Source organism: Panicum virgatum, chromosome 5K (assembly GCF_016808335.1).
Source record: "Panicum virgatum strain AP13 chromosome 5K, P.virgatum_v5, whole genome shotgun sequence".
Classification (NCBI taxonomy): domain Eukaryota; kingdom Viridiplantae; phylum Streptophyta; class Magnoliopsida; order Poales; family Poaceae; genus Panicum; species Panicum virgatum.
The window spans coordinates 35,623,577-35,635,569 of record NC_053140.1 but is presented as its reverse complement, the minus strand read 5'-3'; the positions used below and the strand labels follow the sequence as shown (position 1 = coordinate 35,635,569).

Below are 11,993 nucleotides of genomic sequence, written 5' to 3'. Positions count from 1 at the left end.
CTGACACCGCCCACCACTGTGCCGCCTACCCTTGTACTTTTCTCCCCTGCAGGACCCTCGGCGGGCATGGGCGGCGACCCTCGAACACAGTACGGCCTTTGACCGGGGCAAGACCGGAGTCTTCAACACCCTCGATGCCCCACCTCATCCGACGCAAGGCACTAAGCACTCAGCAGTCTTGCCACGTCATCGACTAGCGTCACAGGATAAGGACGCGCTCCGGGTATGGGCAGTAGGATTCGCAAGGACGACGACCACGCTCAACGCCATGCTCCGCAGCGCCCGGCAACAGGAGCGACCAACTATACTCCCCCAGATCGGGGGAAGAGGAGATGGCCCTGTAAACGTCCAACACGTGTAGCTTCCCCCTCCTTGGTCTATAAAAGGAGAAGGAGGGCCCCTTAGCACGGGGGACAGGCAACGACGACAAGAACTCACGCTCTCTCGACATTGGCACTCGCCTCAATCACCCCTAGCACACCCAGGGACTCTCTCTCGCTTAAGCTTGTATCCCCTACTACAAGCATCCGGTGCAAGTAATATACAATGCCTCCCTTTCTGCTGGACGTACGGCCTCCTTGGTCGGAACCAGGATAAATTCGGTGTCATTGTATTCCTCTTGCATCAACCATCTGGAGACAGGGACGCGCAGCACATTTACTAGTTGGTGCTAGACCGCGAGGTCCGGACACCGACGCTTATAATCATATAGTAAAATATATTTAATTATGAATCAATGCAATTATATAAAGTTTATATTATAAAAATAAAAATAAATAGTCAGATTATTGGTCAAAGATTGTAAAGTTTCAATCTTAATATACATGTACGCCTTATAAAAGTAGATGGATGGAATACCTCCACCTCCAATTCTAATTGGCTAGGTTAACCCTAACAACATCTTAAAGGGACGTGCAATTCCGGTAGCACTGCACGCAGCTGAGTCAAACAGGATTTTTTTTTTCTTTTCGCATGACAGTGTGAGGCTCCAACTTAGTCACTTAGATCATCAACTTCTTTCTATACGATAATGTACCTCCACATCGACTCAAACCAAATAAAGATCTAGAGTATCTGCCACCGTGCCAACTACAAGAACTAAGAGGGTGTTTGGATCACGTTGCTAATTTTTAGCCAACTACGAATTAGCATTAGCAGATCCAAACATGTTGCTAAAATATGGGTTAATTTTTAGGAAAATTACCTGCTACTCCCTCCATTCTCAAATATATGATGTTTAGGACAACAAAATTAGTTCATTTTGAACTAAATAACTTGTCCTAAACGTCATATATTTGAAAATGGAGGGAGTAATTGTTAGCACATTAATTGATTGAGGGTTACTAGTATGGACTAATAGATTTCCTGCAATCTATCAGCAATTTATTAGTCTTTTATCCAAACAACATGTGGCTAATTTTTAGCAAACTAATATCTAGCTCTAACTAAAAATTAATCTTAAACCTATCCAAACAAAGTTAAGTATAGTATTTGCTTACTTCCACTGCACCACTGAGTTGGTGATGGAGAGGAAGGAGGGAGAAAGCTCTATTGAAGTCTCAAAGCTAACCATTATTATTGCCTTCTAGGATCCTAATAAGACACTCTTAAAAAGAAATCTATTATATTTCTGAATGCGTGGTCATGAAAGAGTGCCATGCATATTGACTGATATGTAGTCAAACTATTTAGATTTTAACCTCGATATCTCCAGGGCCGGATTCAGTGTGCCATGTACCTCATGCAGCGCCCACGGAGCACAATCGCTCGATTTCACAAAGCAAAACACATTTTATCGTAGTCTCTCCGTTCCAAAATAAGTGTTCGTTTATTATAGAGTTTTAGAATTCAGACACACATTACCAATAGTGAGAAATGACCATGTTACAGCTAATGAATTATAGCTGTTGTGATTGAAAAACCACACTGTTTATTTGATTCCTTAGATCCTCAATAAATGCAAATATATTAGAAATAGAAAATTAGTAGCCTTTGTTTAAGCATTTGATTGGCTCCATATTCTTCTCTACATAATTTTTTCTTGATATTTGATATTGCTTTAATTAGATGGACTTCACTGTAATCTAAAATAACATTCTTTGTGGGACAAAACTTAAATAAATACTAAAGGAACAGTTATTGTGATACACAGGAAGTATTTTTAAATAATATAATCTACTACGAAGGTAATGTGTAACGATAACATTGTAATAAGCACATGATATATACTTTTACCGTCACACTCGTTGGGAGCCCTGAAATAAAAGGGCTACACTACTGGCGTGCTAGCTGTGATGGGTGCTCTTTGTCATGTCACCTTCGCGCCCTAACATGATCGACCTGTGCAAACTTAATTAGTGCCCATGTACCAGGGTTATTGTTTTCACTAAGAAACAAAATTCATACTGCGCACACATTTATTTAACTACCCCCGGCCCTTCGTAAAACAGAAGAAAGCGTGCGGTTAAGAGTTATCTATTTTTGACTATTTTGAAGTTTTTATTAAAACATTTAATTGATGAGAGAGTCTCATCAATATATATGGTTATCATTTAATTGATGCGTTGCATATAAGGCCCATGTTGATGTACAAAGTATCATAATTTACAAAGATATTATGATGAATAAGACATTATTAGAATCTCCAGGCACGACTTTACCATGCATAAAATTTTACAAATTGTGTCATACGTTACAAAGTTTGATTATTTTTTCCAAACTCTAATACGTCCTACATAAAGAAAAGGACAGAGTAACTACCAACGGGGTTCTCTCAAAAAAATTTTGAGATTAGTCTAATCATTGTTGGCCCGCGCAAAAGGGCGTGCGGCCGGGGCGGCCTTCTTCTGTAAAATTTTTCCGCGGCCTACATATCATGATCGAGCCCATTAATGAAATAATTACTAATCAGCTTCTATGTTGTTCATAACCGGCTAGCCCAATGTAAGTATGTAACTGACAGACACTGGACTCACGCTCTTGGCCAAAAGGTCAACAGTCTGCTAGCTTGCCCAATTGCCCTCGAGTCTTGCCAGTTGATGATTCATCCTCATGGAACCACACTGCGAGGACTCACACGCTCGAAGTCTACAAATGGCAGCGGTGGCTAGCAATGACGGCCGAGACACCAGGGCAGGCAGTAGGCTACGATCACGACAAGGCGCGGCAGCCGAGCCACGCGGCACCATGGCAGGCAGACGACGCTTTGAGGGGCATTCTGCAACTGCAAGCAATTGTCAATTAGGCTAAAGAGACAGCGGCTCAAGGACTCAAGGTAATTAAATATATAAGTTATTCTCCAAATATACCGATCTACTTTGTATCCTCTAAATCTTTAATAGTTCAAATTTTGTTCTTTTCATCTTTTGTGCCATAAAGATTCATTGGAGTCACGTTTTTTGCAAATCGATCTAGAAAATATGATTTTGGCAAATTCCACTTAATGATTTGTCCATGATAGCACTTGAGAGTGACATGTTGGAGGAGATGGATTGTGTATCATTGAAGATTTTATTTGAAGAACACAACAAGAATAAAGTTGTTTAAGTAAATATTATGCAACTAAGATTAAATAGGTACTATTATTCTTGATATGTTTCCTTTCCTATATAATATAACATATTATATCTAATATTTGATTGTTCTTTTTTTCGCTAGTCTATTAGACCTCACTTTAGAGTTTAGTTTTGCACAAGACCCCGGTTTATGCCAGCATGGCCCTGATTGTTGATGGAGAATTCTATCCTTAACTCAATGAAGAGAGTAAAATTTCCACCAGTATAGAGTAGCTAGAGATAAAAAAGACAAGAATTAAGGAACGGGGAAACACATCAAAGTGACTTTGATTTTCATTACATGTGGTACTAATAAGTTGCACTAGCATGGTAAAACCAACACCAAAAAATATGGAAAAAATATTTAAAACTATATACAGGTAAAAAGGCTCACGAATCGCAGACTGTCAAACCCCGACCCCCAAAGTACCCCAAAGTAAGGCTGTGTTTAGTTCGCGAAAAAATTTCAATTTTAGTACTGTAGCACATTTTGTTGTTATTAGATGATTAATGTCCAATCATGAACTAATTAGATTTAAAAAATTCATCTCGTATGAAACAATTATATTATGTAATTAGTTATTTTTTCAACTGCATTTAGTGCTCCATATATGTGTTCAAAGATTCGATCTTACTGGTATTGTAGGATTTTTTTTTTTTGAAAACTAAACAATGGCCTATGACCAACAACTTTGTTTTCTGAAATTTTGTTGCAGGAAATTTCAGCTCGTATCAAAAGATTGCAATAAAAACTTTTAGAATATTGGCTACAGTTGCTAAAGATTTCTCTGAAAGGTAGCTAAAGTTGCAAGCAACAAAGCACCATACTTTTCCAATATTCTTTCTCATTCCATCCGGCATCCAGAGCATGGAATAATGCGTGCCCATGACCAATAGGTCCAATACCAACAAAACCATGTCACGGGCGAACAGTAGCCGGCACTGCCCAGTACGTGGGCTGATTGCACGACACAGTACGCAGTACATATCAACAAAACAAAAAAATAAATAAAAATCTATCACGGCCAAGTAGGCCACATTTGTCTTGTAGACAATGCACACCTACTGGTAGTCTGGTGGTCTACAGTCTACACTACACACAAGGACTCCAGACTCCAGTTCATTCACAATCACACAACCTCTACTATACTCTCTCAAGTCATGTCACCAAATAAACATTGGTCTTCTTATAAAGAAAAATCATCTCAAAAAGTTTACTATTTACTCCATTCCAAATTATAAGATGGTTTTAACCTTTCTAAGTTCATACAGTAGCTTATTGCTATGTATCTAAAAAGGCTAAAATAATCTGCAATTTGGAACTAATGGAGACCGAGAGAGTATGTTTTGCTTAGACATGTAGAAATGTAATATGGATGCAATGAAAAACAAAAGAGAAGAGAGATGGATGCATGATTACTGTCACATAGCTATGGTTTCCCTTGATTCGAGCTTAGTTTACAGTTGATCGATCTCCTCCCCAACCACCCCAAACCCACCCCCCCCCCCCCCCCAAAAAAATACAGATTCCCTGCGTGCTGCTGTGCTGTCGTCGTCCATCCAGAGTATGGAAGGTTGATCGCTTGCATTTGCATGATCAGGTTGCAAGATCATGAGCTGACACCATGAACAGAAGCAAAAAGAGGAGCTTAGCGAGCTCAAAAGGCATGGTGCGCTGGCCCTTGCTACTGAATTGCAGCTGCGATAAGATACGGGCTAGAGGATGGTGGCTGATGACGACTGGTGAAAGGAAGAAGAAAGCAGCCGGCCGCCGTGGTAGCTTAAGCTAGCAAGGGAGCTTAGCTATGGCTGCCCATGCCGCCGTGCCATGGCTCGTTGCTGCTTTGTTGCTGCTGCTGCTGCTGCTGCTGCTGCTCCGCCTGCGCATGTTGCTGCGGCTCGTAGCAGGTCATGTTGGCGTTGGCGGCGATGGCGCCCATGCACGAGGAGTCGAAGCCGGCGAGGTCGAGGATGTCGCGGTGGGAGAAGGCGCGCAGGCCCAGGAAGTCCCTCGTCATGCCGTCGGCGCCCCCGCCGCCGGCGCCGCCGCCGGCGTCCTCGCCGCTGCGGCCACGGGAGGCGGTTCTCGCGAGGCCACCCATGACGCCGCCATCCACCGGCTGCTGCTGCGCGCTCAGGCCAGGGAGGCCGAGCCCGAAGGTGGCGCCGCCGGGCGCGCTCGCCGCGGGGCCCGCCATCTGGGAGTAGTGCGCGCCGGCGCCGGCGCCCGCGCCGCCGATGGTGGCGCCCATCTGCGCCGCCTTCTGCAGCAGCGCCGTGGCCGAGAGGTGAGCCGACGCGGCGGGCGGCGGCGGCGCGGACGTGGCCGAGCTCTGCGCGGCTCCGGCGGCGGCGTTGCATAGCGGCTGCAGCAGCGGGTGGGCGTGATGGTCGTACGCCATCGCCGGCCACGGCGGCATCTCCGTCTTCATGGCGTAGTTGCAGTGCTGCTGCTGCTGCTGCTGCGCTTGCGGCGGCTGCATGACCTGGCTGTGGTGGTGGTGGGGGTTCTCCTGCAGCGCGGCGAGGTCCTGGACCTGGTGCTGTATGACCTGCGGCGGCGGAGGGGAGAAGAGCAGCGGGTGGTGGTGCGCCGGCGCGGCGGCGGCGGCCATGGCGCCGAGGCCGATGGCCTTGGCGCTCTCCTCGGTGAGCGCGTCGCAGAAGGCGCGGTGCGTGATGAAGCTGTCCCGCCTACAGCATGCGATGCAAAAGAAAAAGAGATCAGAGCTGCTGGAGGAATGCTGCGGCGGATCAGAGCTCGATCAGAAGCAAAAAGGAAAAGAGAAAGCTAAAAGCAAAAGCTGCCCCCCCCCCACCCGGCCGTTTCATCTCATTCACCACCTGCCATGGCTATGCTATGCTGCCGTGTGTGACTGGTGTGAGGGCATTGGAAGAAGGGACAAGACAGGAGAGAGAAAAACAGTACTCGATCTAGTCATGCAGCTAGCTAGCTAGCTAGCTCTAGGCAATTAGGCACTGGAGGAATGGGTAGTAGCGTAGCATTGGGGCGGGTGATGGAGATGGTAAGGCACCCTAGGCATCGAGATTCACATGTCTGATGGAGAGGGGTTTCCTCCTCCCCTCCTCTAGCTCCTTGTCATCGAGGATCTCTTTCCGTGTCCTATGCGCCATAGCTTGGCTGTTTGTTTGCTTGCACTCTCTCTCCCCCCTGAAAGAAGAGAAATATTCACACGCTCACGATACCGACACGCGCATGCGCGCAAGCTGAGCAACCAGTAGGCAGCAGTAGCTCAACCCTGTTCGCCATAGGGTTCTGCACCATGCAGCTTCCGAATCCTCATCATCCATGGCCGCTGCCCCGAACAAAAAGAAAAGATCAAAGGGCTCAGAAAGTGGTCCATCTTTTATGGCAAGATCATCCCCGAACTGCTACCTGGCTGCACGTCTTCACCCAATATCATCCCCAAGAATTTTATGGCAAGAACTGAACCGCAATTAGAATAGCTAGTACTAGAACTTGAAGCTGTGAGAGCACACATGCATGATGATGTGCAGCAGCCTTGATCTTGATCGAGATGGGCAGAGAGAAGGAAGTCGGTCGGACCTGGAGAAGATGGTGCCGCAGTCGCACTTGTACTCCCTGGTGCCGCAGATCTTGGCGTGCGCCTTCCAGTCTGAGTGGACGGCGTACTTCTTGGAGCACTTGTCGCACTTCCACTTCTTCTCGCCGTGCTTGCGGAAGAAGTGCTTCTTGATGCCGGTGAGGTCGCCGAGCGCGCGGGCGGGGTCGTGGTGCACGCACGACGCCTCCGGGCACACGTACACCTTCTTCCGCTGCGCCTCCTTGCCGGCGGCCCGCTGCTTGAGCTTCCACGGCAGGTTGTGCCCGCGCCGGTGGAGCTGCAGGTTCTGGTCGCGCTGGAACCCCTTGCCGCAGATCTCGCACACGAACCGGTTCGTCGCCATCAGCGTCGCCGGCGACAGCGCCACAACCTCCGCGTCGGGGTCTTTTTTTTTGTTTTGATTCGGTTTATTTCCAGCACCAGAAAGAACAAGACACGAGAGAGACTAATGATCAGTCTACTAATCGGTTTCATCTTTCATGGATGAAGCAAGAAAAGAATTTACAAGGGAATTGAAAGCAGCCACCACCTACCGGGGTTTCCTGGGAGGCTCCGCTTGCGCTTGTTGCCGGCGGCCGGCGCCGCGTTTGGCCCGCCGGAGGCGGAGGAGGTGAGGTTGGAGCTGGACATGCTGCTGCTGCTCTCCTGATCCGCGGCTTCCGCTTGATCCTGTGACTGTCTGGTGGCGGCGGTGGTGACGAACACATAAGTGAGCGGAACCCAGCCCAAGTGGACAGGGGGCTTAGCTTTGCCTGATCTCGCCCTTGCACCTTGCTTGTATATATATAACGCTATCTAGCCATGGAATCTACCTATGCTGCTGAAACTGGAGGAGGAGCGAGCGAGTAGCAATAACTCATCGAGAATGGCGGAGGCGGAGGAGGATGGGGGCCGGACAAGGGGTATGTATCCGATCGCTCGAGCAGGCTCCTACCCAGGACCAGGAGGCCAGGCACAGGCTCTCAGGGAATAACGAGGAACAGCAAGCAACACAGGAATCAAGGAGGCGCTGCGCAGGGGACAAAACGAGGGGGGAAACTGAAACTGGGTGGTCAATGACTGGAAAGCAATTGCAGATTCTTTCTTTCTCTCCCTCCCTCCCTCCCTCTCTCTCTTCTCTCCTGCTGGCTTCTTGCTTTCTCTCTCTCTCCCCCACTCCTCTGTGCTGCTGTGCAGTCGATCAGCGGCAGGAGCGGATGGCCATAGCTGTCTATCTAGAGCTGGCAGCTGACGTGCAGCGCGCAGGGAGGGCTAGACCGCTAGAGACGGGGACGGGGACGGGGACGGGGACGAGGCAGCTAGCAGCAGCAGCAGCAGTCATGGCCAGACATGGGGGAGGGGGGAAGAGGAACAGTGTCAGCGGAGAAGCAAAGGGGATGGAAGGAAGGAAGGAAGGAGGCCAGCCGCTCGATCGCTTTGGGCCGGGAGAGAGAGAGAAGAGAGGCTGCTGCCACAAAAGATAAAAAGGCTCGGCAGCTTACCCCTCCTTCCATGCTTGTCCTCTCAAGGCAATAAAGTGAAAAAAAATACAGACAGGAAAGAGAACTTTTCTTTCTACGGAGCAGCTCATTTTTTCCTCTCTTTAAGGCTTATATTTTCGGAGAATGGTAGTTAGTACAAACAAATCAGTGACGGCGCAAATTAAATTTTCTTTTGGGAACAGAAACTAGTACAAGTTGATTGAATCAGCAGCATGAAGATTGAGGAGGAGCGAGAAATGGATAATAGGTGATGGCCACTACTCGTAGCTGTGTATTGCAGTAGAGTAGTATACACAGTAAGTAGCTCAGAGATTATGAGGAGGACACAGCACAAGCAAGTGTGCACTTGTCCAGCCGTTTCTATTCTACCACCGTACACACACATGCCACGGGAGGAGAGGTAGCAAATGGCAATGCTACACTGACGCTGAGCTTCCTTGTCTTTTCCCTTGTCTCCTCCACCCTCTCTCTGATCAACTCCTTTTTCTTTATGTACCCGGTTGGTACAATGGTACACCATAGATATACATACATCAACCCTCTCTCTCTCTCTCCACACACATGCATGGAAAATACACAGACTTTATCACTGACTTGTTTCCTCACATTATATTTTTAGAATTATTCCCAGGCCTGCCTGCATGATAATATAGCCCCTTTCCTACATTATATGATGTGGTGCGTGTACCTACCAATGCATAGTGTGCATGCATGTCACCCTGCATGTATTGTTCAGATATTTGCATACCATGTGAGTTATCTGCGCCTTCTTTTGGCAAACTTATTTCCCTTGATGAGTCACCTCGGGCCCACCCGTATCGTATCATGTTTGGCCCTAATTCAAAAATGGAATCCCTATCTTGCTTGTCATGAAACAGTGTGGGGGTTGGGTGGGTCTGCAGTTGATCCTACATAGGGATGTAAGTCCCATTTTTTTGGGTCACTAGGTCGACCTAAAATTTGATAAAATAAACTAAAATGACATGCTACGTAATTATTTTGAAAAAAAAATAAATTAAAACGAGAAAACCAAAAACACCAATGAGTACCCACTTGTATTCCTAATCCTACAGTAACGGCTGGCTCACCGTGCAAGCTCGGTCCAGTTCTCAATTTCCCTTTTCTCATTAGGGCAAGCACATGAGGTGAACAAAGCATTAAATAAGAAGTTAAAAACCCTCCTTTTCTGCTCCGTTACAGATGAGCAAGTACATCTCAGAATCATGAGGTTTCAAATTGCCTGCAGGACTCCGGAAACCGACCTAGGGAGGGCACAGCAAATCTTCATAGGGTTACATGTGGATACTTATTTATATATAGCAACCACAAAACACATGGAAAATCCTCTTCTACATGGGGGGGGGAGTTTTTGAAGAACTGTGATGATTTCAGCTTTCAAAGTTTTCTTTTCCTTTTTTTCTCTTTTGCTTTGCTTGTGCAATCACAGGTCATGTAACAGTGCCGTCTATGTACACACCAACAGTACAGTAGCAACAGTATCCAGAGGAGGCGAGGCCTGAGAGTTTTGTTACCTCAAAAAGATACATGCGTATTTTCCAAAGTTAGCCGGTGGCTGCCAGGAGCCTACCTCTCCCTAGGTGGAAGCTGTGCCGTCTACCTGTGCTGTGTGTTAGATCCGTGGAAAATGGGTAGAAAAGGTCACATCGGACACTGCAACGCACTGTAGCACTTTTCGTTTTTTTTAAATACTGTCCTACCATGACCTAACTAGACTCAAAAGATTCGTCTCGCAACGTACATCAAAACTATGCAATTAGTTTTTTTATTTAACTACATTTAGTACTTCATACATGGGTCATTTGGTATATTTAATGTTTCGATGTGATTTTGATGTAATGGAAAATTTGGATAAGTTTTGGGATCTAAACTACTCTCATGTGAGTTGTGACGACACAGGAGAAACGAAAACGCATAATAATGCCAGGTGTACCTTTTTACTGCAGGTAAAAACTTGGGTGTCGGTGTCCAACTGTCCCCAGCATGAACATCCTCCATTGCAAGGCACAGCACCACCACCAGCTGCCTGCAAGATCTTCAGAAGAGAATCAAGAAAGCTTGTTGGAGTGGTACTTCCACACTGCAGGGGCGTTGTGCAGTCAATCGAGCTCTGCCTCTCCTTTTTAAATTTTTTTGGCCTTGTGATCTTGGTCACCTTGATAACACCAAAGATTCATGGACATGCATGATTTGCTCACACTGAGCACTCCGGTCTGTCCCGAGAGACTGTTTGGGAGCTTCCCAAGGAAAAGATAATGATTTCATCATGGATACTAAAATATTGGTTGGTTCATAGGGTTTTCATTTTTTTCTCTCTCTAGATTCACTAAAATATGTAAGAGTCTCAAGAGTCAAGGCACACAAGAAAAGGTACATATATACCGTGCTTAAATTAAGCAACGTGAACACAGGGAGTAGGATTTTTCACCTTGATAAGAAATTTACCGGGCGGCCACTTTATGCATGCTACTGTTTTGGGTGTCAGTCGTGTGATGCTGCAAAATGCGCCATACAAACAGTGACACTGTTTCACCTCTTTTCGAGCCATGGTGTGCCGTGCGGTGCGGTGCATTCACGCGTAGACGGGAATCTCTCGGAAAGGCCAAATAGACTGCTCCTTGATGGGTCTACAGTGCACGGAGGGCTGCACACACACCATTTTTTTTCCTCAGCTCTTGATTTAACTATTTTCTCTTCATGTTAATTTTAGTTCTGAGCCTTCAACGACAAATGTTCGAGTGTGTAGCCCAAAAAGGGTATTTTTGAAGGAACTACATGCAAATACTGTGCAGAGTGTAGTTTGTCATGCTGGTCTAGTCTTCAGAGTTAACTTTAACGATTGTATCTTGTATTCGTGTATCCCTAAAAAGCAATTGTATCTTATAAAATATATTTTAAGCTACAAACTGAATAAGTCATTGTAAAATGCGAGTGTAGTGGTATGAGTTAATGCACTAGATGTGCTTATGTTTGGCTAAATTACGATTTGAATAAAATGTGTACAAATTGACTTTTTATTCAGAGACACTTGTGGGACATGGCCAATTCACTTGTGATACTGGCGGTATGGTGAAGGACACCACGATGGGCACGATGACGCCGATACGAATTCAGAGATGAACTAGAAACATAGGCGCGGCTTTGCCGCGCCCATAGTGGAGCTGACCAGCTCATAGTGTATACCTTATGATCCAAATGGATTACAAACCCCGTATATACTATTATTCGTCTTTAATAATAGTAGTTTTTTATTCATATTAATAATGGTAGGCTGGTAGCACATATTTCATCTTTTGCATACTTTTTATGCTACCTATTTTGGGTTTTAAGGGGAGAACAGCAAGCATCATGCA

The 11,993-nt window shown here is 46.1% G+C and overlaps 1 protein-coding gene across 2 annotated transcripts; it reads right to left on the bottom strand.

The window, feature by feature from the left end:
- Nucleotides 1-4,559: 4,559 nt before the first annotated feature.
- On the bottom strand, nt 4,560-8,606 carry LOC120707167 (protein indeterminate-domain 7-like). Of its 2 annotated transcripts, XM_039991987.1 has the most exons (4): nt 7,878-8,606; nt 7,675-7,845; nt 7,123-7,525; nt 4,560-6,248 (listed from the first exon to the last, which is right to left on the bottom strand). In XM_039991987.1, exons 2-4 carry the CDS (start codon nt 7,769-7,771, stop codon nt 5,354-5,356), a joined length of 1,395 nt encoding a protein of 464 aa, XP_039847921.1. In that variant the 5' UTR covers nt 7,772-7,845; nt 7,878-8,606; the 3' UTR covers nt 4,560-5,353. The 2 variants fall into 2 exon arrangements, with proteins under 2 accessions (XP_039847921.1, XP_039847920.1); XM_039991986.1 differs by having other exon boundaries at nt 7,675-8,606.
- Between the last annotated feature and the right edge of the window lie 3,387 nt (nt 8,607-11,993).